Here is a 27,385-nt window from a genome sequence, read left to right on the forward strand (position 1 = left end):
TCCCCGCCGTGGCACCGCCTCTAACGAGCATCCTATGGCGGCGGCGGCCGGGGGAGTTGTTGGTGGCGGCGGCTCGGCGGCTCTGGGCGACGGCGGCGCCATCGACTACTCGGTGCACGAGGCGTGGAACGAGGCCACCAACGTCTACCTGCTAGTGGTGCTCGCCAGCCTCGCCCTCCTCGTCTACGCGCGCCGGTGAGGGGCCGGGGCTTATTCTGGGGGCGGGGCGAGCGCTCCCGCCCGGAAGCGGCGGCGTCGGCCACGTGTGCGCGGCTCTGCCGGTGCCGACCACCGCTCAGCGCCTTGCCCTCCCTCTCTCCTTCCCTCTCTTCTGTCTTCCTTCCTCAGGAACAAGAGGAGGATCATGCGCATATTCACGCTGCCCCCGGCTGCGGACACGCTGCCCGAGCCCAACTTCTACGACAGCATGAAGAAGATTCGCCTGCGGCAGCAGCTGGAAATGTACTCCATCGGTAAGCGCTTGCTGGGAGGCAAGCGGAGGTCTGGGGGGGTGGAATTCAGCCTGAGCAGGCACCCTCGGGGCTTGCCTACCGGCACGCTGTTAGCCTCGGGGCCCTGTTGTCATGTGCAGGGGCTCTGTGGTAGTCTGGTTTGCATGGGGACAGCATAAAGAAACACAGAATCAGGGAGCTACTGTGTGGTTATTTTCTAGTAGTGAAAGCGAATCTGATGCTGATGCTGATGTCAAAAGGAGCTCCACTTTTGGGGAATGCCTGAATGTTAAGTAGAAGTATTTGTACAACTTCAGAGGACTGTCTGCGGAATCGCTAGTGATTCAGCTTCGTTCACTGAAAATAAATGAGAACTGTACCATAGCAACAAGTGTTGCTGCTCCCGTCTTAATGTTGAAGGTCAGGATGGAGGTAGCAGAGTGCCTCAAGGCTCTGAGATGCCATAGGTCTACCTTAGAGACTCATTTGTGTTCATGTCTGCCACATATATAAGCTTAGAGGGAAGATGGGCAGGAAATACTTCATGCTCTAAAACCACCTTTTAAATGTAAAGATTCTTAAGCTAGGCCACTGCATTCAGTACAAATAAAAAAGGATGCGCTTCCTACAAATGGATGCCTGTTGACATCCTTTGGGGTTTTTTTGCTCATGCACAACTCTTTGATCTTGTTTTGCCCTGCTAACCAAATCAATTTTGAAGTAAATATAGCTGTTAGTATGTGGCCTGTATACTGCGTAGGAGATGCGTGCTGAGGACATCTGTTGTATGACTAAAGAGTTCTGTGGATCATCTGTTATAGCCCTTCTGAACCTGTAGCCTTTAATTTTTTTTTTAATGAAAGGCTCTGAATGGGATTGTAGTTTTCTGCCATTAATCTACTTAAATATTGCAATGATACTACTGCCTGGCCTTTCCAAGGCTGTATGCTAAAGCATGTGTTGCATTTGTTGGCTGAAACTTCCCCATTGTGTAGCTGAGCTTTGGAACTACACTCTCAAATCTATTTCTACGTTGTTATATTATATGCATGTATACATATGTGTGTATATAGATGTATATTTTTCACATAAATTTAAGTAGAATAACTGGTGCTGATCAGTGTTTCTTTTTTTCAGCAAGGAAGTATGAACAGCAGCAGCCACCAAAACAGACTGAAAGTGTACAGCTCTCAGTGGAATGAAGTCCACAATTGTAAGAATTCAGGATATGCTTGCAGTGCTGATAACAAGAGTCAGAGTGGGGCCATTTTCAATGCCTTTTAGTTGATACATAGCTGAAAGCAAGGAGGAGAGGAAGGGAATTCTCCTAAAAACTTAGTTTGCGGCAGCTTCTCTTTGAGCCTGCTGAATTAAACTGAATGCCCACTGAAGCAGTCAGCACAAAAGTACCAAATGTAGGACAGATTTGCTCAGAGAAACCTCTGAGAGTAGAGAAGTGCACTCATACCAATGTTTTAAATTATTTCTCTCATTGCCAGCACCTTTGAAATAAACTCCTACCTTCCCAGATGATGGTACCCTAGAGAAAGAAAGGCAGCAGCTACCTGCCTGGACACTGCTGAATTTGACAACAGAAATGTGGTTTGGTGTCTTCAGTAAATGTGAATGAAGATATTGTGCCGTTTCTGTATAGTGAAGGTGAACAGGTTTTGAGCAGCAGAAATGCCATTGGCAATAGTGCAGAAAGAGTGAAATCTCCACTATGGAGATTGCATATACAAAACTGTGAACCTTTCTTGTAGAAACTTGGGAGAATGAACACAGTAAATTTCATGTCTATAGGACAGCCAAAGCACTGTAATGTTATAGAAAAGATGACTGATTAGCCTGTTGTAGTAAAATTGGTTTAAAGAGTAGGATTGTCTGTGAATATCTGCATAAACAGAGCCACTAACAGGGAGTGTGGCCTATCCAAAAAAAGGTGGTAACTTTTTTTTTTTAAACGAACTTTACCGAATTACAAAACCATTGATTTCTAGGGAACACTGTAGAAATGACTTCTTGTTTAAAAGCAACTAATAATGAAAAGTACTTGATGATGTATCATGCTGTAACTCTGAATGTTACCTGTCTTCACTAGGCTGAATTGTGAACTGGATGCTGAGAAAACAGTATAGAGTTGAGAGTATATGCTTAGAATGATGTGTGTATATGTATATATTTTTGATTTGTGCTCAAGGTGCATGAAGTCTTGGAGCAATGGTAAGCCAACAGCACTCCAGGCTCCATTTAAGTATTAGGAAACTAATTTGTTCAACTGTTTTTGTTCATTAAATTGAGATGATCTGTGCTTTGTTGCCTCTGGAGACAGGCAAAGGTTACTGGGAGCTGGCTGCAGGTCTCACTTTCTTAAGCGGCGGGCGAGCGGTGGCCTAGCTCAGGACAACGCAGTAAAGTGCGGTGTGGGCAGCTGCTGCTGGCGGGAACCGAATAAGCGCAGCACCGGGTGCCGCGCCGGCTATGGGGGGATTTTAACCGTCCTGCTGGCCGTTTCCCCCTTGGAGTGCTCTGCTGCGGGGCTGCACCGCGGGTCTCTGGTCGCCGCGGACAGAAGGCAGCCTCGGTTTTTGTGCCGTCTCTCTGGTGACCAGCGGAAGGAGCTGCCCCGCTCCGGCTTCTGACCGAGCTCCCGGGGGACGGAGGAGGGGGAGCGCCGCCGAGCGGGGCCTCCGGTTCCGGTGCGCGGGCGGTTGGAGGGGAGGGAGGGAGGACGGAAGCGGCGCCTTGCTCCCTGCCGCCGTCGTGACCTCACTTCCTGTCGCCGCTTCCGGCTCCGGCGCGCGTGCCGGCTTCTGCTGCTGCTTCTGCTGCTCGAGGGGCGCCCGCGGGGCTGTGAGTGTGTGTGTGGGGGGGGGCGCCCCACCGGCGCGCGTGGCGGCCGTTGGCTGGCAGGATGCGCGCGCGCGTGGCGGGGGGAGGAAGGAGGGCGGCGGACGCCTATCGGGGGACTTAGCCCTCCGTGCTGCCCCGCGGCCGCGGGGTGAGCCACCTGTACGCGACGCGTCGGCCGGCTAACTCGGCGGCGGCAGCAGAAGCAGCTCGGTCTGCTTCGGCATAGCCCGGCAAAGAGGCGTCACAGCGCTTGCGATGTACGAACCCGCAGCGTCTCTCCGTCTGTAGCTAATAACGTCTCGGCTTGGGGCCCAGCTCAGCTGGGGGCGCTTAAAAACCTCGAGCAGCTTTGCCTCGGTGTTCACAGACTTAAGGTACTAACACGAGCTTCTCTGTCAGGACTGTAGGTTTGAAGGTGAGGCAAGAAAGGCAAAAGCTGCTCAGGGTGTGTGTTTTTACCTTTGTTGCGGCCCGAGGAGGTTTTTGCTCGAACCGTGACTGGAAGGTGATTTGTTCCTCTGGTTCAAGCGAGTCTTTGATCCTTGTTCTAGCAAAATCACTCCCAGTTTTGTCAGGGGTTTTCTATAGTTTTACTGTGGAATTGTATTTTGGGGCAAAAGGTGAATCTTAAAGATGTAGTGTGATCAAGACAGAGCTCTTAATATTTTACCTCCAAGTTAATATTTTACCTCTGAACACAGCAATAAGTATTTTCTTTTGTCGTGGTAGAAGATTCTTCCCAGAACTGAAGGCATGTAGAGATACACACACACACACCTCTTTTATTTTTATTTTTTTTACATTAATCCATATTAGTCAGGCTATTAATCATATACAGAAACCAATTCTCTTAACTCAGTGGGAACAAAGTTCTCTGAAAGTTATTGGAAGCCTTGGATGGGGTAAGCTTGTGACCTTTAAAAAATGTGCCAAAGTTTTCTTCAGCCATGCTTATTTTAGAGAATGCTGTACAGAGGCAGTTCTTTTCTTTTTTTTTCTTCCCCCCCCCCCCCTTTTTTCAGCTTGCCTGGTACTGTTTAGAAAGCTGTTAAGCTGTTTTGATGGGTAGGTTTAAAGGTGTCTTGTCACGCAAAGCATTTAAGGGAAGGTTTCCAAATCAGTTGCCTGATTTTGTTTAGCTAAAATAAATTGTTCTGAAGTGAGGGCTGTGCAAATTTAAACTATGTTAGGAGTTAACAGACAGCCAAAAGCAAGGATCAGTGCACTTAGCTCTAGGGGCTTTCTTTAGAAGAGTTTGAGAATACTGAGTTAAAAGCTAAAAATGGGAGCTAAGGTAAGTGATACTTATGTACTATGTTTAAAACTTTGCCTCTGTAAGGTACATTAAAAGCATTAACTATTTTCTCTCAATTATAAGTTGTATACTCTTAAAAATCTGACCAGGCTGTTGCATCCATGGGAGCTGCTGAACAGTCTGCTTTTTGTAAATGTAGTCTTCACATGGGGTTACAACCATGACTCTCTAATCTTACATGAAAAATTACACTCTTCTAGTAAGTGACAGAAAAGTCATCTTGGTGCTCATAACTAAGATGTAATTGGCAAGGTTTTACTTGATGTTGCACAGAAGATCAAAGCTTTCAGACAAAGCTTCATACATTCCCTGACAAGGCTCAAGAAGATCATAAATGTATGTGTTGTGAGCATAACTGTGTTTAAAGCTGAAGACATCACAGGCTCTGTAACCTGAAGATATCTTGCCCTGTGCTACAAGCATGTCAAGTTTCACTCAAGCCAGTGTTGCATGCCCAGCTAGTGTGAGTTGTCCTGACCCAGCTTAGATTAGATGAGAACACAGCCTGTAACAGCTGCCGCCATAACGAAGCTGTAGCAGGTATGAATTTCAGCAGTGCGATGCTCAGGTGATGCTAAACTCTCTCTTAAACTTCACTTCAAAGCCCACCTAATTCATTGTGAGAGCCATGGCAGAAACCATTGTTTGATTCCTACCGCTGACAGCAGCAGAAGCTCTGGAAATGGGAAAGACATCCTAATGCTTTCGTCCTAGGATGGCTTGCAAAGAAGCATGTTCACTGCAGTGCAAAACTGTTCGTTGGGTTGTTATGAGTCTTTTATGTAGTCTGAGTTTGGCATATATGATTAAGCAGAATTGGCCAAAAGCCTGGAGACAGCACAGGGCTCTGGAATGTTTCCCTGTTACCTGGGCAGTTACTCATGTTAGCTTACTTCCGTGAGCATAATGATTCCTTTTAAAGTCCTCCTAAACTCAGGAGTGCCATTAATATTGGGCAAGCTGAAATTACATACGCTACAGAGAGAAAGGTGGATCTGTCACTTAACCTCTCCTTCAGAGGAAGTGAAAAGATTTTGACCCAGCCCTATTTTCAACATTAAAGAGATTAAAGAAGGCACGTAGTTCCAATATTCAATGGGGAAGAAGCCTCTTGTTGGAAAGCATGTTATTAATTACATGATGTCTTTGGCCTGTTATGCCTTAAGAGCACTAGTGTTTGCAGAAGGTTTGCTGACATAGTGCACTCTTCAGCCTGCTTACACTCATGATTGGAAGACCTGATCAAAAGGCATTTCCTTTCCCCTCTGAACCCTTGAACCGTGTTTTAGTCATGGAAGGGAATTACGGTGATGTAACCTAGTTTATTAACATAGTCACTCAAATGAAAATGTAGCACTTCTTCTTGTCCTCGAGACAGGGCTGCCACTGGCGGAGCAGATGGTCCAGTGCCTCAGGCCCCTGTGAATGGAGGTAAGATCCTTTACGTTGCAGCCCCGTTTCTATTGTGGCATAAGAGTTAAGGAAAAAATTGCTTATAGTCTGACTAAAGCTCTATCAGAAACTGTTCTCGTCTAGGTCAGTGGGACTCTGACCCGGCTAAGAGGCAGATACTGAATGTGAATGGAGATATTCAGTGTGTGTTGTTGTTACTGGCAGGACATGCTAAAACCAGAGCAAACCTCTAATGAGCAACGTGAAGTAGGGGAGTGGAGATGGCTACTACTTTTTCCTCAGCAGAAGATAACAAGGGAGGAAAAGAAAGTCATATGAAGAGCGAAAGGCTCAGCTTTTTTTACACAGGGAAAATCCTAGCTAAATAGCTTTATATTTTATTTTATCCCCCCTCCACGCCACACACACACACACACTTTGAAGAAAGAAAAAGTACTGATAAAGCTTCAGTGCTCTGTTGTCTCCATGGAATCTGTGTTTTCAAGGAAAGGGCTAAGAACCTTTCTAAGAATGAAAGCACTCTGCCTGGTTTTTGTATGGAATGTCTGAACTTTGGGTGTTACTTTAATAAAAATAATTCCTGGTCTTTTTATGGAATATCTAAACTCTGGGTGTTACTTTAAGAAAAATACCTCCAAACTCCAAGATTAACAGAATTGCTAAAAGGAGTTAGTTCTCAATGAGAAAAAACAATAAGCTGAATTTGGAATTTCTGAACCAAACCCTCAAAGGCAACTTGTGGCAAAACTCCAAAAAAGAAAAAAAAAACATTTTTTAATAAAATGACTGTATGACTCCGTTTTTTCAGTTGTAGCTAGAGACTGCTTTGAAAAGTGTTTCTTCCCTTACAGAAGCCTATAAATGAGATGTTTAGGAGAAATAGGTTTAAGTTTAGTGTAACATGGAGATATATTAAAAATGTTACAAGGGGCTGCTCAAATTAGGGATCTTTTTAAAGTGGAGTCAGAGGAAAAAAACTTATATTCACAAATATGAATAACAATTCCGAATCCGCACTGGAGTAGTTCCCTTAAGCTTCTGCCAGGCTGCCACACTTGCACATGTTTAAATTGTGTTAGACACCTCTACTGTGTAAAAGGCATGTGCAGCTCTAGCTTATTGCTGATGAGGACTGCAGTTCGGATGAGGTTCTATCAACATTTTCCATTTTTGCAATAGAATAGAGTATTTTAAAAAGCCACGACCAGCAGGAGGGCTGTATTATGTACCAAAATATCATCTGGATCATCCTGAAAACGTAGCTTGTAATATTCTTTTGACTGACAGCATAGGGTGTGAAGTATAAATTCCTGTACAGGAAAGATGTATGTTGGTTGTGCAATGGGAGAATCCATGTGATCTTGTTATTTATGGCACTTTTCTCAGATGTCTTTCTGTGAATAGAACAGCTGCTATGAACTTTACCCAGCACAGAGTACTAAATATATTTGGACTACTCTATTTTACTGTTGCTTAGATAGTGGTGTATGCTCTGCTGAGCAGTATTAGCGCTAACTTATGTGACACCAAGGGTAAAAACAGAGCAGAACTTAGACAACTTTTTTGTTGACTGATGAAAATCTCAAAGGAAAAGAAGTAAGGATGTTATCTGCAGCTTTGGTTGGTGGATTTTAGGGAGTGATAGTTTAAGGCATGTAACTTCTGTAACATGAAAGAGTGGATCGACAGAAGAGAAAAATGTTTTTTCTTTTGAGAGGGGAGGTTGGAAGGGGAGAGGCCATCAGGCTTTCTACATTTTATTTCTTTTCTGCATGATCATTTTCTTAAATAGCAGCAACTATTGTTTATAGAAACTCCCTCACTTCATTGATGAATTGTGACTCTTCTTGCATTTAGTATGTGGCTGTGCCATTGCTAAATAGATCCAACTCTGCAATCAGATAAGACTTGTAATAATTGTTGTTCTTAGCTCTAATAAATAATTGTGTTCACATGACCTGTTACTGGCCAGTGGATTTTTTTTCTTAGGCAAAGTATGCACTGCTTGTATTGCACATTTATTTAAAGCTCTTTTTGTCACAACAGATTGAAAAATTTAGCAGCCAAAAATACCTTTGAGTCCATTAAAATATTTCCTCACCGTGACTGCATTTTTTTTGTGTGACAATTGAAAAATATCACATCTTTTTCACTTTGAATTTAGTAACGACCCAAAAGCCGTAGAAGTGTTGCACTTTAGGCTTTTAAGATTATTTTTGCCATTGCTGGTGGGAGAATTGTTCTCTGTTATTACTCTGTTCTCTTTCAACMTCAGCAAATGCCAAATGCAAACCACTCGATGGCTCATCAAAGGTTCTTGAAATATTGGTATGGCAGCACTCTTAAAACTTGTGGCTTGGGCCACTGTTTGAGTTAGTTGCCCAAGAGTATTGTAGAAGTACTGGGTCCATTACTGAATTTTTTTTATGTCTTCCTTACAGATGTGAGAGAGAGTAATAATGGTAAAGCCTTTATAAAGAAAGTATTAAGATCATTGCTCTGGCAAAGAATTCTTAATACTGCTATGTAACTCTTAAACAGCATGCGGAGGTCATGGAAAACTAGGTGACGTGGTAACTTAATTGCCATTGAGAAATCTGTGATTTTATTGACTCAATCAATATATGATAGACACAGGGAGAAAATTGCATAGAGTTGCATTACCTCATGAGCTAACAGTTGGCAAAGTAGTGCCCTTTTCTGGTCTGTTAGTACTATTTTGATCATGAAAGAACTCCATTTGTTTGAGAACCATAGCCTGGGACAGATTTTTTTCTCTTGACCTGCTCCTTGGCAGAAGATCCTACTGAAGAGGGAGTTGTAATTTCTTGTTATTTGAGGCAAAGAGGTATTCTCTTGCCGTAATTCACCTGTTAGAACCCATGATCAAAACACTTGTGGTAAAAAACTGATAGTTTTGCAGCGTTTCTCACAGATGTTGTAAAAATTCTATTTCCTCTTTGGAGGGCCAATGACATCTTCCAATGAGATATCAACCAGATCTACTATTTCTCTCCTAAAGGCTCGAGGAGTAAGAATCTGTGGCCAGGGATCCGAAGGTCTGGGAGAAAATCTCCAGGACTGGGAGGAAAAAATGCAGCCCCAGTCGTTATTGAAAGGGGGACTGTGTTTTGGAAGCTGAGAGGATCTAGAACCTCAAGTTTCTTTTAATAGTCCCCTTTTGTAGTCTGCTGCTTGTATACGTGGCTATGATCTTTTTTTTCACCAAACATTTGTTGAACGAAGGTGTGGCACTATACCTTGATGCCTCTTGCAGGTGTTGTGTGAGTAGAAATGGCAGTGACTTTATGGTACTGGGTCTTTACTAAATACTCAACATAATCATGATGAATGTTTGATTAGCTTGTCCATAAGTAACAACGTAGGGTACATTTCTCAGGCAGAGCAACCTGCAGCCCACAGGAACACTCGCCAAGAGCAAATTTTTTTGGTTCTTTTGGTTTTGCTCAGTTGGACACCGTTGTTCTTTATTCAGGCATGGAGATGGGAGGGGAGCTCTTTGCTCAGAGGGAGAGGCACTGTGTGACGCTGAAAAGCCCAGCATGGTATGCTTCTTGTCTGTTTCTTTTTTCCTTTTTCTTTTTTTTTTTTTTATTACTAAATTTATCAGAATCTCTGGGAGATGCTGAGAGCACATGGCCAAATAGTCTGCTTATAAGGGTGGCAGCTCCTCAAGGGGAAGATCAGGAAAGTGAGTTGGAAGATCTGGAAATGGGTAGGGCCTGAAAAAATTTTGATGGAGCTGCCAACTTTCAGCAGACCCTAGGAATCACCCTAGGAATTTAGATCATAGAAATATTGTTGGATAAGTGCAAGGAGTTGCTACACTGTTGTGTTAAAGGTCCTCAGATTGTGTTCCTGCTCAGGAACAGAGCACACTATGGTATGGTAGCCTAGAAGAGGGAAAAGATGTGGCTAATAGCAGTGCTAGTTCCTATAGTACAGGAACAAATGGATGTTAAATGAAATTGCAGAGCACTATATTTGAAACTTGGCATAGTTATACCATGTGATACTATTGAGACCAAAAGTTTAGTCAGATTCCAAGCAGAGCTGGACATTTATATAAATTATGACAATATCCAGAGTTGCAGTAAATAGGATTAAAAATAAATTAGGGATATAAACCTTCATGCTAATTGATGAAGTCAGGAAGGAATTTCCCCTTTGGGTGAATTACATCATTGTTCACTACCCAAGTTATTACACCTTCTGAACCATCTGGTCCCAATCACAGGAGGCACAATTCTGGAACAGATGGACCAGGAATCTGCCGTGTCCTGGCAGTTCATAATGTATCCTGTCTAGGTAAGGCTGCCTTAAAAAGGATGAGGAGGCCATTTTCCTTCTTTGTGGAGATTTTCTGAAGCAGCCTGTGCTATGATGTGTGTCTGCTTTTCTAACTTCCTCACTTAAACAGCAAGATTTAACCAACTGCCTTTTAAAGAAACCAGAAGGTCACCTGTCAACGCCTCAGTAGCAGCCAACATAAAGATGGAACCTGTGACAGACACAAGAGACATTGCTGTATTGCTTCTTAGAAAAAAGCAGCTCTGTGAGCAGCCAAACTAGTGAAGATGAGCTTCCTGCCGCTTTTTGGGTTTCTCTTCTTTCTTCCCATCAGCACAACAGCACCATTGTCTTCCCTCATTTTCCCAGCAGCACAGTGACTGAGCAGCTCAGCAGTACTTCTTTGTTCCTGGGTGTATTAATAAAAACATGCTGTCTCCCAGATGTTTATAGACAAGGCAGGTTGATGAAGGGACTGCGTTGGTTATTTCTTGGGCAGAGCTGTTGCGGGAATGGTATACTGGTGGAATCTTCATCCTTCTCTATCAGAGTTGGTTGAAATCAGCCAAACAATTTAAAACTTTCAGTGCACAGAAGAGTCGGTATGCTTGTTAACTTGTGGTTTCCTTGGGAAAACAGGATAAAAATTAACCTTTCAAGGAAGTTGTGGAATGTGTGTTCTCTCAAAGAGATTAATACTTAACACAGTTGTATGTAGCATGGTTGCACTGAATAATTGATTCACATCTGCCTTTAAAACATGTACTGTCTAATCTTGAGACTTTCCCCAAGTATAAGGAAAGGCTTAGTTGCCAAAATATGATAACTGAGTTAACAGTTCAGGAAGTTTTTGTGTTTTATTATTGAGTAACAAAATTCTTCTGCCAGTGCTGGCTGCTGTGAAGATCAAAGCTAGGAGTATCAACCTGCTAGTAAATTGTCTCTTCAAAAGAAAATGGAAAATTCCTCAATTGGCTTTGGCATCCAGGTGACAGGCAGCCTCTGATCTTCTAAACATTTGGGTTCAAGTGCAATTACTAATCTCTTTCTACAGTTCTCTCTCTGCATGCAGCGGTGGGTATCTGGAAGTTTTGTAACATGTTGTACATATGCTGAGTGCAGACATCTGATTAATGGGTGAAGGATCATTCTGGTGTAAAATGATTGGATGGCTTTCTAGAGATGTTTTGAGTGTCCTAATGACAAAGCATGTGTGGCTGTCTCTGCTTTCTACTCTAAACTCTTGGAAAATGTGATATTTGTCTTTCCTGAGTAGAAAAAAGCATGTTTCTTTCTCAGTGTGATCACTGAGAGAGAAACTTGCAGGATTGCTCGCATTGTAAGTACGTTTGAGGGTAAGAACTTTTAAAAAAGGTAAGAATTGAAGAAATAGATGCTTTTTCTGTAATAACACCTGCACAACAAATACTTCTCCATCCAGTTACGTAACAGATGCTGGTTCTGTTCCACCCAGAGCACTGATGGAGATTTCTCATGCTGTTCATCCAAGGCTGCTCTTCTAAGTTGTATCCTCTGCTGTAATACACAGGAGTCAAAGTCTGAGCCTTTCTGTGCTCAGATGGGAGCCTGTTCCTACAGGTATTATCCCTTGTTGCTAATACAGAGGAATGGAAATTACTTTGTTTTCACTAGGAGGAGTCAACAAAGGATGAATAGGCTGTCTTTATGAGCAAAGCATGGCCCATCAAGTAGTTTTATGGAAGAAAGGAGGGTTTCAGGTGGGAGGTGGAATCTGAGAATTTGAGATGGTAGCCAGTAAGAGGTAGGATCTGTTCTGTTTCTGCTAGGAAGAGGTTTCGGTGATAATCTTTATTTAATGATGGCCTTAACCCTAACAGAAAGAGATAAAAATGGTTTACTTCTGCCTCACGGTGAACTGCCTTGCAAAATGGGTTTGGTGCCTACCTGTTTACCCTGAAGGTGTCATGACTAAGGATGCTGCAGAGATTTTCTCTTGCATCCCCTTATTCAGCGTTTAGGCAAAATCATCTGGCAGGCATGTGGTCTGGGCTTCTTGTTTGGAGGCAAGATGACTGCATCTCCTTTGTCCTGATGAGTCATTCCAGTGCCTTTGTGTTGTTGGAATGAGTGCTAGTGCTGGTTTTTGCCCTGTTGGTCCCAAGTTTTGGATGAGAATAAATCCATTGAAACAGAGAAGACTGTTACACTGAGAAAACCCTTAAGCCATTCCTCTCTGCCTCTACCCAAAACTTCATGGCATGATTTTGGGGATAAAGACACACTGAAAATAACTTCGGCTTTTGTCACCTTGTAGTTACATTGTTGTAATGTAGAAGAAATGTATCTTTGGGTAGCTGATAAGCACATAGAAAGAAATATACTATGGATGTTGCATGGATTTGGGGACAGTGGGGGATGTAACGGGAAGGCTGACATCTTTGTTTTTCATCTCAGTTATGAACTAAACTCTACATATTTGGACAAGTAAGCAGATAAAGGTAACTTCCATTGTGTTCAGTGGTGGGCAAGTTAGTGGATAGGTCAGCATTTATTCATTTTATTTTTTTCTGTTGAACTGGCTGCGGCAGACTAGTTTAGACCTGATGCCTGATGGTATGTTCTGCAGGACATAAGGCTAGCTAGTACAGGATTTCTTCTGCTCATCGCATTAAGAGCAGAGGCTCAGGTCAGGAGGTTTCACTGGTTACCCTGACTCTGGCACTAGATGTTTATGTACCTAGCTTGTTGAAACTTTCGTTCTGAGAAAGGAACTACATTTCCTAAAAGGAACTTGAATGAAAATTGGGATTTTATTAAAGACACAGAGGCATATTATTATTCATCTTTCCTTGCTTCATCCCTGTGATGTTTCCTGTTTTGCTTCTTGAGATACAGGTGTCATGATGAGGAGCTTCTCAGAAATGGAAGTGGATGATGAGTCAAGATGAAGAAATCATACATTTAAGAAGTTGGCTCAAGTTTCCGTTACAGGCATGGAATGTTTCTGAGACCAAGCCATGTGAGAAGAACATGAGTAAAGAAGAGGGAGATGTAGACCCAGACTTTCTAGAAGGGATTGCAGGATTTGAGAGGACGCTGCACAAACATCACATAGTTGGCTTGCTTATTCGTTTACCTGTGCCCTTGGATCATAATACCTTATTTGCCTACCTGTCTGGAAGTTGAAAAATCCCTTCATATCTGTGTCTTTAATATAATCATGGCTTCAAGCTTGTTTTAGGAAAAAAGCATAACATCACTGTAGTTTTCATTTGTGGATTAGATAGCTGCTGCTTTGTATTTGAAATCTTTTTTTTTTTTTTTTTTTTTTATGGAAACTTCCGTTGAATATGGAGAAGATCAAATTGTGATAGTTCATGATAGTAACAAAACAGCAAATCTAGAGCTTTTCTTGCATTTAATAAACAGCCTTTGCATAAAAAGTGCAATAGATGCACAGAGAAAAGGGAAAAAAGATAGAACTATCCCTCTGATTTGAGTACCTTCATAATGTATTGTTTCTATGTTGTTCTTAGATGTCATGATTTAATATTAATCAATTCAATTTTTTTGAAGTTGACTGTTGGTCGCAAAAGCATTCCAGTGAGGTAATGTTTTCTTTTCTTTTTTCTTTCTTTCTTTCTTTCTTTCTTTCTTTCTCTTTTTTTTTTTTTTTTTGGTTGGTCTTTTAAGTGCAGATTACTTAGCTCCCATTAGTATTGACTTGAGGGAGAGCTTTTGAAAAAGGTTATTTTGAACATCTTTGGCTGTTAGGTGAAGTATCTCTGGGAAAATTCTAGCCTTGTTTTTCAGTACGTTATGATCTTGTAAGCAGACTTATTTGTAAGAAGTCGCTGATATGGAGTTATTAAGACTGACATTTATATATTTAATTTTTTAAAATTGAATACTATTTTGAAGACTGTTCTTGATCAAGGCAAAGAGCATCTTTGCTTTTCATATGAAGTCTTATCTGATGTTTTATTTTTATTAAAGACTATAGTTATTTCTACATACTGACTGAATATTTGGCCTTTAAGAGCATATAATTAGATGGAAGAGGACAAGCAGTTGTTAAAGGACTGTTTTTCTAATGAAAATATTTTGAGATCATATAATTTTACTTTCTTCTGAATAGATGTGATTAGTGTKTTGGAAGTAGTTTTAGAGTGGATATAAAGGGAACAGTTGATAGACAGTGGCTGAGAGTGTGTCCAGCTATTTTTGTAGCTAACATTTATATTTTAACATTGGATTATTTTTTCAGTCTCTTAGATATTTCCATATAATTGAACAGCTATATAATTGGATAAAAAACCTATTTGAATTTAGTTATATTCATATTTTTAAAATAGGTATTATTACACTAATTGATAAGTAAATCACAATGACTGTGAGAAAATCCTGCACTATATAATTACTTTAATAGAAGATTAAACATGGGAGAGTATTGTCTGTATAAAATAAAAATGTTTTCATGGATTTTTAGTTGCTGAAACTGAATTCAATAAACTTTAGTTACTGTTGTTGACTGGAACGAGTAAATCTGAACATTTCTCTTCCTGCTATCTCTGACTCTACATTCACCTACTATTTCTCCCAGTATTATTTCATTCATGATGTTTGAGTTGTTTAGGTCAACATGTGAGGCACTTGCAGTGTGAGTTTTTGCATGTTTTTCTAGCAAGCTTCCTTGATGGAGAACTGTGCCTCTCTCTGAGTTTATGCAGTTAAATTCCCTTCATCTTCTGAATAAACCCTAGAGAATCCCAGGCAAAATAAAATCCCAGGATTAGTAGAGTAGCCAATGGGACAATTTATACATATATATATTTTAAATATATTAGTAACTGTCAGTTATGTTTTGAAATAGGTACAGAATATTATTCTCCATGCTTGAATTTCATATTATGTTAGTGATACTAGTGTATCGCAGAATTGAATGCGCGTTAGTGAGCAATATGATCTCGATTCAGGACTACTTTGAAGAATGGAAAATCATGTTTGCCTAGCTGCGAAAACTGGAAGGGATCATGTTTATTTTAAAACCCTACCTCAAATTTGAAATGAACAAGCTATAAGATAGCCCATTTTTTTGGTAATCCATTTAGATATTTGAATTAAATGAATTGAGGCGAAGGAGTTCATTTCTGCTGAAGCAAAAATCAAATTGCAGTAGAGAACTTGTGAAACATTTGGAGACAGTGTTGATTGAAATACTAAGCCAATTTTGACGGGAGTCATTTATTTCACTTTTTCAAAGCAACTGTTTTCCTTATGTCGATTTATTCATCTAATTCAGTACAATATATAGTTACCTCAAAGCTAAGGAACTGATTGGCTGTTGAAAAAATGTGAGAATTTGTTTTCCCCTCCTAATTTATGTAGAGAGAGATATGAGAATAAATGACTTCTGAAGGTCTCAGTCTCCCCCCCCCCCACTACTTTTTTTCTGATACTTAAGTTCTCTGGAAGTGCTTGTATAGAGCTGAGAAGTCTGTGTCCACGCTGAAAGCTGGTTTCCATTTTCTCACTTAGTTCAAGGGCACGCATTGCTGTCAGATTTGCACCTTGAATACTTGCAGTGCTGTGCAGAGGCACATGTTCTCTTGTCGTGCAGGTCATTTTCTGCAAGGGAAATACATAGTTCTAGAGCAATCCAATTACAGGACATCCACCTAGGGAGAAGAATGCAGCCACCCTCGACTTCAGGTGCCCACACCCACCAAAGCGTGGGCACCCTGGCATATATATCATAACTAAACAGCCTGTCTCCAGCCTGCACATCTGAGCCAACCACAGCGTTTCCTCTGGGCCGCAGCATTTTGGATGACAGTGAAGATGCCTCAAGTCTCCACATCATCTCCTAGGGCAGTTTCTGGTGACATTTTTGGGCCCCTTCAAGTTGTGGTGAGCGTAGCAGGATCCTAGCATCCCTTAGCTCCTTTTCAGGGCTCTTGGGTTGGACCCACATTGTCAATATCAGGGTCAGAAATTAACTCAAGAACTATCAGGTTGCTGAAGCTGGAGTCTAGGCAGTGAATATGGCCCTGCCCACATATGGCAAAATTTGCTGGTGTCTACTGAGTCTTAATGGGCATGGCCATGCCCTCCCTTTCAGCAGTCTTCACTCTGCTAGCTAAGATTTTGGCCCTTCCACAGAAGGGCAGGGGAAGAGAGAGGCTTCCTCTTGGAATCCCTTTTGCTATTCCTGGACTTCGCATCAGCATTCACRTGATCCATCTTCCTCTGGGCAACCATCGGGGTGCTGTCATGCATCACTATCACCAGCATAGTATAGCTATAAACACCTTCTCAAGAGGATGGGGCATACTGGCTGCTCAAGCTGTTTGCTGGTGGTGTGTGCTCAAGGAAATACCATCTTTTGCTACCTCAATAAACTTCTCTTCCAAGGGTTTCTCTTTTCTTTATAGCCTCTGTGTCAGCAAGGAGAGAAATTGCAGCTGCTCTAGCTCTTGCCATGAATGAGTTCACTGATCAACTCACAGGAGGTGATGTGTGTCCCAGTATTCTGCCCATGCCATCACAAATGCTGTATATGTTTCCCCTGAAGATGGACGCTAGACCTCTGAAGCTCAAATGATAGCATCACCAACATCACCAGTCTAGCAAAAGCCCATGTAAAACATACAGCCATCTCTGTGCTAGCTCATCTGAGGGAGAGAGTTCTTGATGACAAGATCCATGACCAACATGCTATATTGAGTTGGTTTGTAGGTCTGCTTTTCCTAAGGTTTTCGGTGCTAATTCTGGCACAGGAGAAGCATTGAAGTGGAGAGTGACATTTTGCTCTGTGGAGGGTAAAGGTTTTCTTGACCTGCTTCACAGGACTGCATGACCTTAGTAAGTTGTCTTGGAGGTGTTTGCTGAGCCAAGTGCCAGGCCATTGGACATTCCCTGGCATATTCTACAGTGACAATTTAATTCTTAGCCAACGTGACGAGTCTATCAGCCACCTGTTTGCTCTGGCAGGACTGTCAGCTTACAGTGGAGCAGCCGGTGCATTAGCTCTGCATTGGAGGTGGAACATGAGGTTCTTAGCTTCACCGTCAACCTCCACCTGTCTTTAGTAGTGATGGCTACAGGAGATAAATATGGGCTAAATGGACTCGGAAGAACAGAGGTCAGCAGGTTTTGAGCTTTGATGGGAAAAGGCCTTTTAGTTGGCAGGTGCCATTCTTTGCATGGTCAACATCTGCTGGACAACTTAAGAAAGAAGCTGTCTCGCTCTTCTGACCAAAGTCCCATTTGTGGCTTTGGCTTATCTCCAGAAATTATATGCCTATATGATCACCTATTTAAGATTCTGAGGACGTAATATTCGGCTCCCATTCCTACAAAATGAAGCTAARGCCACAGCTTTCAGTGGCTCCATAGCTGTTTCCACCTTTGCAACTGTATTACTGTCCAGATAAAGGCACAATTCCCATTGTGACAATATATTGGCCTGATGTGCTTACTCCCGTAACCCCAGCCAGCACCTCTGAGAGTCACTATTCCTCCTTGCTTGGATATTTCACTGATCTTTGCCTCCTTTTGATGTTAATCTAGCTCTTTTCAGCAGTGCTAAATCTTTGTCACTTCAGGCAAACTGTTTTTGGAGATTGTTGGTGAAAGCCAGCCAGTATGGTTTGACATGCCACTAGCGGATAACTACTCTCACTCCGGCTCCCTTTTAAGAGAGACTGTCTTTGGACTCTGGGGAGCCAAACTACTGGCTCCCTTCTATCTCAAGGGGAAAAGACTTTACAGCTGTTATTTTCTGAAACCCCAAATGAAATGAAAATGGCAAACAATTTGAGGCTTGAGGTGTCTGATTTCCATTATCTGAGAATTCATATTGTTGACTTTTGGCAAAGTCATTCTGGCTTTTGACCAGAGGGATCTTTGCATAAGCCTCTGAATTTGCAAAACACTTATTTTTCAAATGCCATTAGTGTGTTTCACAGGCAGTTTTTTGTGTTCTTTGTATAGTCAGCACAGAACCATTACCAATTCAGAAGAATGCTATTTGAGTTGTCAGCAGGAGCCAGGGTCTTTAGAAATATTTTGACCGTGTTGATTGCTTGCTTCAGAAATGGGGAAAGAGTTGATTAAGTGAGTGTCAGAGCAGCAATTCATCCATTTCCTTTTATCTGGGATGGATGTAGTAAGTTCACATAGGCTCAGTGGTGAATCAGCCAAAATTGCAGGTGATACAACTCCAGTTCCTGGATTTAACTAGGCTAGTTGTTGACTCAGCATCGACCAAAAACTTGCTTTTTTTTCCAGGCCTTGCTCACACAAGAGACAAGCATGAGTTCATGCAGAGTCACCTTATATGATGCGGCATGTTTATACAAGCCCCAGCAATTTACGTACCCGACTTCAATCCATCCTCGAATGTCCAATGGCTTTTATCTTTTTAGGTCTACGATATTAGACTTTCCAGACAGTCCCTGGGATTGTTTTCACTGCAGTGAAACCCATGGATACATCCCTTTCTATTCAGAGATGACCCCCCTAGATAACAGAGCATGTTAGAGCTTGCTACTGATGTGCAAAAACAGATGGACTTTTGTTGGTCAGAGCAGGCTCTTTCCAAGCTCAAACTGTATTTGTAGCTTCACTCAGTAATGTCTCCATTTCTGGTAGCTGCAGAACAGATATTTAGAGTTTTACTCTGATGTGTGTGTTCATCAGACACAATAGAATTACTGAAGCACCCAGAAATGATGCTGCGTTCAGTAGAGCTGTGGTAAATCTCCATTAGTCTTGAGGACTTCGAGGCTGATTTCCAAGTACTCACGAGTGTGTCGTTTCCTGCTTCAAGTCTCCCGCCATAGAGATGGTCATGGGGCCATCAATCAAAGACAGAAAAAAGGTTATTGCAAGAACTGGAATTCTTTGAGATACATGGTAGGTATGCAGTCGTCTTCCGCTCATGTTCAGATCACCTTCATGGTCATTGATTTTCTTTTCTTGGACTGTAGATTGACAGGAGATGTGTTTAGTATGTATTTTAGAATGTGTTAACTGCTTAAGTATGAATAAAATGCAGCCTTCCCATCTGAATGGCTAATAAGAGGTTACACAATTTTGATATAAAAGTTGCATTAAGGTGGAAGTTAACATTGTTTTAGAGGTGACTGATAAATGAGAACTTGTTTAGCTTTCAGCAAGTAACTGATGCGGAAATGCAAAACAAGTTTTAAAATATTGATTATTTAAATCAGCTTGTCCTATTACTTTACTTAAAACAAAACAAAAATGTGCCTACTGTGGGTTTGCTGTGTCGCAGATAGCTCTCAGCTGTGGACTTGCCAGACTAAAATTCCAACTGAAAAAAGAAATTATAATATCTGATAGAGATTGTAATACATAATATTTATCATTGCTGCAAATATTTGTTTTGATGGGAACTGCATTGCTACTTCCAGTGCCAAAGGCCGAGCCTCAGAGTTTGTTTTGTGGTCGTATACATTTTCCTTTGCCTACTTCTTTAGTGGTATCCCAAATTGTAACGTTTTTAATGGTCAACCTATCTTGGATTGACTTCTCCTGAGATTAAGGCCCACAATGCTGACTTAGCAGAATCAAAACTTTAAAGATCTTTCTTTTTTTCTGTGCTGTTTATTATATCCTTTGCTTGATATATAGGCAAAGCTCTGAAGTTTAGGTCAACGAGAAACCACTGCTGCGGTCAGGCTAGCTCATGGGAAGTAGCACCTAAACAGTTGGACTTTGTTACTTTCTCAGGCTTGCAATGGTTCCCACAGCTCAAGCTGGTGACTTCTAGCTTTTGAAACCAACCTAGATATCTCTGAAATATCAGCGCAAAGAGTTATCCTTTGCAAGTCTCTCTGTTCGCATCCGTGTGCTCGTAGTAGAATTTCAAGAGGATGAGGGTTTGCTCGGGGTGTATTCGGACTCGGTCGTGCCGGAGTGTTACCATGCCAGATGTCAACAGCTTGTCAACTATAAACAGAAAAGAAAATAGTATTTTGTATTCGATTTTTGACTTTCTAAAGTTGAAGTAGTGTTCCGAGAAAGTGTCAGTGTTTGTTTATTTGCTCCTTAAAACCTTGGCATACAGACCTATAAATATAAGCTGCCTTAATATTTATGGCTGTGATGGGTCACATATAAATTCACTGATGCCACTTGTAAAGAACAGCAATAAGATCTGTCACAGTCTGCAGGAAAAGCTTCATAACCTTACTATTAAAATGCATGGTTTTGTAAATAAGGGGAAAACCAGTGGGAAAACACTGAGACCCTCTCACTTTTCAAAAACTTGTAAACCTGTTTGCCAGCTATGGAAGAACTAAAGCCTGCACTTGCCAAATGTAAAAGATGTAGCTTTTTGCAAAGTTACCCAGCTATCATGTGAGCTTAATGGCAGCTGGCTGTTAAGCATAAAGGAAGAATCACCATTGCTTATAAAGTATCATGACCTGCCATTTATCATCTTTTTTTTTTTTTTTTTAATACTAACAATTAGGATTTTTAATGTGGTTTGTGAACTGCAAAATCTTTAACTAGAGTTTTGCTCTGATTCTTTCTAGATGATGGTGTAATTCAACCAATGTGAGCTTAAACCACTTTTCAGATTTACCAAATTATCCCTGAATGTCTTCTGCAGCTGAATTTAACCAGTTTAGAGATCTTTTATCTCATTATTAGCAATTACCTATTACCTGATATTATATTATATAGCTATTACCTGTAGTTGAGGTAAGAATTATGCTTCCAAGCCTGCGTTTCCACATTTAAATCAATGATTTGCTTTTTCTCAAATGCTGAGGACACAGCAAATTTACTGATTTGTTTGCTATGTTTGAATACGATGTCACAGATTTGAGTGACTAAGAATGGACTAAAAAATCAGGTTTTAGTGAAAATGTTAACTTAAAAACAGCTTTTATTTATAAACTGTAAACCTGTTCAAATGAATTTTTCTCTCTCTTGTTTTAAACCATAACAATGCCATTTTGTGTTAAATGCCTTTTTGCTGAATAAAGTGCTTTAATTGCATTATATAGGATTAAAGCAAATAGTTTTCATACAGCTAAGCCAGGTGCTTTTAGGCAAACGTCTTTTTTTTTTTTTTTTTGGCCTTGACATACATTCAAAAATGTTTCCCACTTAAAGGGAAGCGGTTTAAGGAATTCTCATCGGGTAATTCAGGGTGAACTGTTGCAAGCCAAGTTGCTTGCTTAGGCATTGATCCAGTCAAAGTTCAGCTGCATCTTTTGCTCTGTGCAGCCTGTGAGACCTCCGCTGACATGGATTAAAGCAAGGAGCATGCCGCATCTTTCCTGAATGGGACGGGTATACCCTCGCTGTTACGCGCGCTTTAATTGCGTGAGCTCAGCGTGCGTTCGGCGCGCTCGCTCGCGGGCGGCTTTGCTGCTTTGCAAAGGTCACCTGCAGCGCCAAAGCCGGTGGCTTGTGGCAAAATGAAATTGCTTCTCCCCGTCCATGCCTGTGCTTGGAGGGAGGGGGGGGGGGAAGAAAAAAAAAAAGAAAAGAAGAAAAAAAAAGAGAGACCGTTCTGTCGCTTTTAATACGAGCTTCGCTGGATTGGTTTGTGTTGGTAGCGGCCCCGTGACGCGGCAGCGTTGTGTTTTATCAGTGCCCACCCCCGGCAGAATTCCTGGCTTAAGAGGAGGCAGATTTTCACCTCTGAATAAGCCTGGCTTTGCACTGATGCTTCTCAGCAGTGTCTCGCATGCCATCCTGGGTGGGAGGGCTTTTTATGCCGGGGCTGCTTGTCTTAAGTCACAGAGCTCTTCTGCCTGTGGAAGTTTGTGTGTTCGAATGTGACTGCGCTGAGTGGTAGGGGATCTATTTTAGACCACAGCCCGTGCTCGCGGGCAGCAAGGCGAGTCGCTGGGAGAGCTCAGCTCCTCTTTCTCTGGAAACAGCTTTGAGTGGGTGAGTTTGCAAAGTTTCTGTGCGTGGCTTGCTTTTGGAAAAATGGTTTTGCTAACCCTAAGTGCTTGCTTGTTTTCCCTGAGCGGCTCTGAAAAAGCTCTGTAAAAAACATTTGCTTGCTATAGAAACACTTTGTTCATTCGCTGACAATTATACTTCAGTTAGAGAAAAAAAAAGATACTCACCTGCAAATGAGCAACAAAGACTTGTTGATATTTTCCCCTATCTTAACTTTACTGGTTTGCAAAACTGCTGTCTAAACATGACTGCTGCCTGTATTTTTAGCAAGCCTTTTCAGCAACAAAATCTCATGCTACATGTTTCATAGGTATTTTTGCCCTTTTGGCGGTGGAAGCAGGGGTTGGTAGGCACTAAGAAGCATCCTCCGGAAGTTTTGTGAGCTGAAGGTGATGGTCCCTCTCTGCTGAGTTAAACCTGAACTTTATCCTTGAAAAGCCATGAACTTCAGGATTGTTTCCATATTGAGTAGTGGCATAAAGCATGTTATAGCAGAATAGGAACTGATGGGTAGACTGTTTCTGTGTATGCTGTAGTTGATTTTTATTTTTATTTTTTTGGAAATAAGTTGAAAGCACTTTTTGTATCCTGAAGTATTAAAACTTGCATCATGCTTGGCCTTGTGACAAGTGCTCTGCATGCAATTTAGAGCCATATAGGGATGTTCTCAGTCCTGAACCACTTGAATTACCCCACCTTTGCTATCCCGAATGTTATCTTAGTAGCCTGAGCAGGTAATTAATTTGTGAGCGTTACAGCCTGAGCAGGAATGAGAAAAGATAAGAAGTGCACACGCAGCTATGTGAGTCGCTTTGGTTAAAAATCAGATTTGATTTCTTTGCAACTCTGCGTTTAATACCGCTGGAATGAAATGCAGTTTCTGCCCAGAATTTGTAGGATCGCCGCATCTCTCTCTCTGCAGGCGAAAAGCCTGAGGAATTGGTTTTAGATAAAGAACAGCACGCAAAAATCGCAGTGGTGAGGCATAACCTATGAGAAGTTGCCAGACAGCGAGCGTTTAGGACAGGTTTTTCAGGCACCGGTAACCAGAAGTGAACACGCCTGTCGGTACAGATTAAATGCGACTGGCTATAATGAAACGCCTGCTGTTTTGAGCATTGCAAGGGAAATGAAGTTGTCCTCCCCCGTATGTCTTGTCATAATGTGATGTGCACGATTTGTCTTTAGAAACACTCTAGTTGCTGTGTTTTGCTCATATTTAGGCAACAACAACAAAAAAAAAACACCAAAAATGGGAAGTCAGTGAATCTCTGTGCCGTTAATTGAAGGTTAAAATTTGAAACTTTAGTATTAGTCAACCTCTGAGAGCGCAAGAGTTGCATAGGATGTGATTTGTATGAATTTTTAATGGTTCACAGAAATACAGTAGCTCCTTCCCTAATTTTCAGCAAGAGACTATTAAACAACATTTATTGGGTTTGTTTCCTTTGGGTTGCACGGTTGGATTACGGGTCGGTAATGTGCTCTGATTGCTTCCTTAGACTTTGGACTTAGTCCTGAGCCAAAGTTTTCTTAACCCTTCGTCCTCAGTTGTCAGATGTTTTTGTGTCCTTTCAACAATGATTTGCTCACCCTCAAAAATAATAACTAGCAACTGTTTTTCAATTTGCATGCTGTTTTTTTGTTTCTTTTTTAACTAAAATCTTGCCTGCAGTTAGAAATGTACTGAGAATAGTTTGCAGAATAGCTATCTTAGTAATTGTATGCATATAAACATGTCCTAAAATGATCTTGTGGTGACCACTTCCTGACTTTTTCAGGCAGCTTCACTTGTCGTGCTGCATGAATCAAGGTGCTTCTTAACCTCAGTTTTGTTTTCTTCTCCCGTGGGAGAGGAAATAGCACTTTGTGTTTACAGCTTTCTACTAAAATGTTTAGCTAGATACAAAATAAACAGAGGGGGGCGTCTGGCTCATCTGCCAGCGGGGCATTGAGCCAGGCTCAGTGTTTCCAAAAATCAGGGTGGTGGTGGTAGTGGGGTTTGCCATGCAGGCTCCACTGCAGCAGCATCATGCAGCCATCTGAGGAGGCTTTGGCAGAGAGATTATCGCGGTGCTGCAGGTAAATCGATGGATTTGCTAGGGTCTAGGAGGTCAGGTTGAATTGCATTTGGCATTTGGAAAGGTGTACTGATGAAGCATCGTGCAACGTGGGAGAGGAAACAGGGGAACGACTTTCAGCTGTGATGAAAAGAGGTCCCAGATCCAGCTTTCCCTCCTGCGTGGTGTTTTTCTGCAGCTTCTCTGTTGTCCCAATAACAACACAAAATACCACAGGCTCTTGGGTTAGATTAGGTGAGGAGGGGCATAACTCAGCATGCCTGAGCATGCCAGCTATATTTTAGTCTCTAGAAAGAAGCATGCTGCAAGATTTAGTCTGTATTTAGTCGCTGGCCTGCTTTGCAGAAATATTTTGCATTTCTGAAAACTTTCACAGGAGAGCAGATGGAACCTCTTTATTTTCTTTTTTGTATTTTGTTTTTTTTTTTTTGAACATTTAGCATCTTCTGCACTGAATGAAGGTGAAAGTAATAGCACCTAGTGATTCAAATGCATATTTACTTTAAAATGTGTGTTTGTTCTCTTGCCTCTTTTTATTTTGATGTTGATGTGGTTAAAGATGGGGCTTTGTTGTTGTGTTCTGTCACATTTAAAAACACAAAGGATGTCAAATCAAATCTCCCAAGTTTTGCAGGAAGATCTATTTATTTTCAGCTGTCACCTCACATAAAACAACAGGAATGGTGACTTCTTAGGGCAGCCTTTTCTCCCAAGGCCTCTTATCCCATTTCTGGGGGGGGGCAGGTTATGTAGCTCTCAGAGCCCCCAAGAAATTTTAGGAGGCCCTTTGGCCTCCATGAAGGGTTTCAGGAGCTCCACGTGCCTCACCACACGCACAAGTTTTAATTTCTTTGGGACCATCAGGAGCTTTTGTCCCCGGGGAAGCTAATAAGGGCAACCTTGTGACTTCGGAGTTTATTTTGGAATCTGTAGGAGCTGACGGTAGCTTGCAGAGCAGATGCGACCAGCTTTGTCCCACGAGTTTGGTCATGGCAGGGAATGTCCCAGGCGTTGTGCTTCTGCTGATGTGAGAAGCCGCAGCCCTGCAGTAGGTTACTCCATCGGTCAGCAGGGTGGGGGGAGAAGTCACATCCCAGTGTTGGGAATGAAGATTTGCTTTTATCTTGCAGTCAGAAGGAACCGAGTCTCATAATCCTTGCTCATGCATGCATGGTATGTAGTGCCTATTAAACCTACTGGTGGATTGCAGTCAAGTTAATGGTCAGATCAATACATTCATGCCATTAAATTCATACCAGCTATCATGAATGTACATGGAGAAACATGGCCCCTTTTCTGGAGAAGAAACCAAGCCACAGACACTAACTTGGTCAAGTCACTGTGTAAATTCATGCAGGTCTGAGGATTTAATCGTGAATCCCCAGGATTAATGAATGGTCCTAGTCCAGTGCTTTATCTACTACCTAAAACTGAACTAGATTGGAGAAATTTTAAAACAAATACAGAAAACAGRGTAAGGAAAAATGTTTCTCTCTTTTCTTGTGCTGTCTAAGCCTCTTTCCCACTCATGTTATCTGCAGAGCCAGACTCACGTAGCAGTGGGTCAATACATGCCGTGACTTATTTGACTATAAAATAATTCTCACTGGCTTGAAGGCATGAGACCTAAATCTTTCAGCCCCAAAATGCTGAAATAATCACTTCCTAACCACCTTATCTTGGCTCGTGCTGTTCTGTGTCCATGGCTATTACATCCGCTGTAACACTAAAGAAGTGCTGAAAAATCCGTATGAACTACATAGTTTGAGTATAAGCCTGGTAGTCAGTGGTAACTCTCTATGGGAAGGAGCAGAGAACTGTTAACTTAAAGTCAAACTTTTTTTTTCCCTAGACTTGTATAATGCTTAGGGATATGTGGGAATATTGTGATTTTTGTGCTGCTCCAGTGATTGAAAAAACATAAGACAAGCATATCCTTGCTGCATGCAATATGCTAGCACAATATCATCACACTGCTTGGTCAGTCCTGCACCAGCATAATCCCGGCCTTTCCGAGTCCTTTCAAAATGATCGATATGGTTTGATCAACACTGGCATTGCAAGAAACATTATTGCTTTAGAGGTGACCCTATTTTAATCTTTTCTGAATTGCTTTATGGTTAGACCGGTCACATGCTGAAGTAGGCTCCTGTTAGTGGATTTAAATCATCTGTTTGCTTCTGAAAACATGCATTGTTGCACACTCCACTGAGTATTTCTTTATTTTCTCTTTTTCTGTTGCAGGACAGGACTCTACAGCTGTACCAGTTTGGGAGCAAAATATGGAATGCGTTTCACTGCTGAGCAAATGCAGCCAAATGAACAGTATTTATAGTAGTTTGAAAATCAGCAGTTAGCAGTTTCTTCACATTTGAACACTACCCAGCACTTTCCAGGGAGAACTCACTGTTTACAAGAAATCTGCTTTCCAAATCTGTTACGGTGCCCTCCAGCCTTGACTCTGTTTGCAGAGGGGAAACTCTAAGCAACACTTTGGGGAAAGATGGCAATGGATGGGTACTTGTGGATGGTCATTGTGGGTTTTATTATTGCTTTTATTTTAGCGTTTTCAGTCGGTGCAAATGATGTTGCCAATTCGTTTGGGACTGCTGTGGGCTCTGGTGTTGTTACTTTACGCCAGGCTTGCTTTCTGGCTTCAGTTTTTGAAACCACTGGCTCAGTATTACTGGGAGCAAAAGTAGGAGAAACGATCCGGAAAGGTATAATTGATGTTAACCTTTACAACAACACGGTGCCACTACTGATGGCAGGAGAAGTTAGTGCAATGGTTGGTAAGTAACGCTTTCCTTTACCAAATAACAGTAATTGTGCATTTGTCATCCTGCCTGTTGTGCACTTTTTTAAATCGGATTTAAGGCTTCCCATCTTCTGGAGTTGTACCTTTGGTTTTGGTTGAATGCAGAAGGCCTGTATGCTTTTCTTCAGGTCTCCTGTAGTTTTTAACAGCTTATATTCTAATCATTAATTTTTTCCAACAATTCAGTCATTTAAGTAAAACA

The 27,385-nt window shown here is 41.7% G+C and overlaps 2 protein-coding genes across 9 annotated transcripts in view; both read left to right on the plus strand.

Annotated features, from left to right (window-relative positions):
• On the plus strand, positions 1–26,681 carry SMIM19 (small integral membrane protein 19). 8 transcript variants are annotated; one of them, XM_085309935.1, is made up of 4 exons: positions 1–195; positions 349–473; positions 1,590–1,665; positions 26,610–26,681. In XM_085309935.1, the coding sequence occupies exons 1-3, from the start codon at positions 35–37 to the stop codon at positions 1,652–1,654; spliced, it is 351 nt and encodes a 116-aa protein (XP_085166061.1). In that variant the 5' UTR covers positions 1–34; the 3' UTR covers positions 1,655–1,665; positions 26,610–26,681. The 8 variants fall into 8 exon arrangements, with proteins under 8 accessions (XP_085166061.1, XP_085166043.1, XP_085166052.1 ...); XM_085309917.1 differs by lacking the exon at positions 26,610–26,681 and adding an exon at positions 13,222–14,863; XM_085309926.1 differs by lacking the exon at positions 26,610–26,681 and adding an exon at positions 13,216–13,287.
• Positions 26,682–26,862: 181 nt separating this feature from the next.
• Positions 26,863–27,385, plus strand: part of SLC20A2 (solute carrier family 20 member 2) — a 31,174-nt gene continuing 30,651 nt past the window's right edge. Inside the window, exon 1 of the mRNA XM_085309867.1 lies at positions 26,863–27,157. Coding sequence (XP_085165993.1) covers positions 26,869–27,157 — 289 coding nt within the window. The 5' untranslated portion in view covers positions 26,863–26,868. The remainder of the gene's footprint in view (positions 27,158–27,385) is intronic.

This window comes from Rhea americana, unplaced genomic scaffold (genome assembly GCF_003343005.1).
Source record: "Rhea americana isolate MKP2758 unplaced genomic scaffold, rheAme1 scaffold_107, whole genome shotgun sequence".
Classification (NCBI taxonomy): Eukaryota; Metazoa; Chordata; class Aves; order Rheiformes; family Rheidae; genus Rhea; species Rhea americana.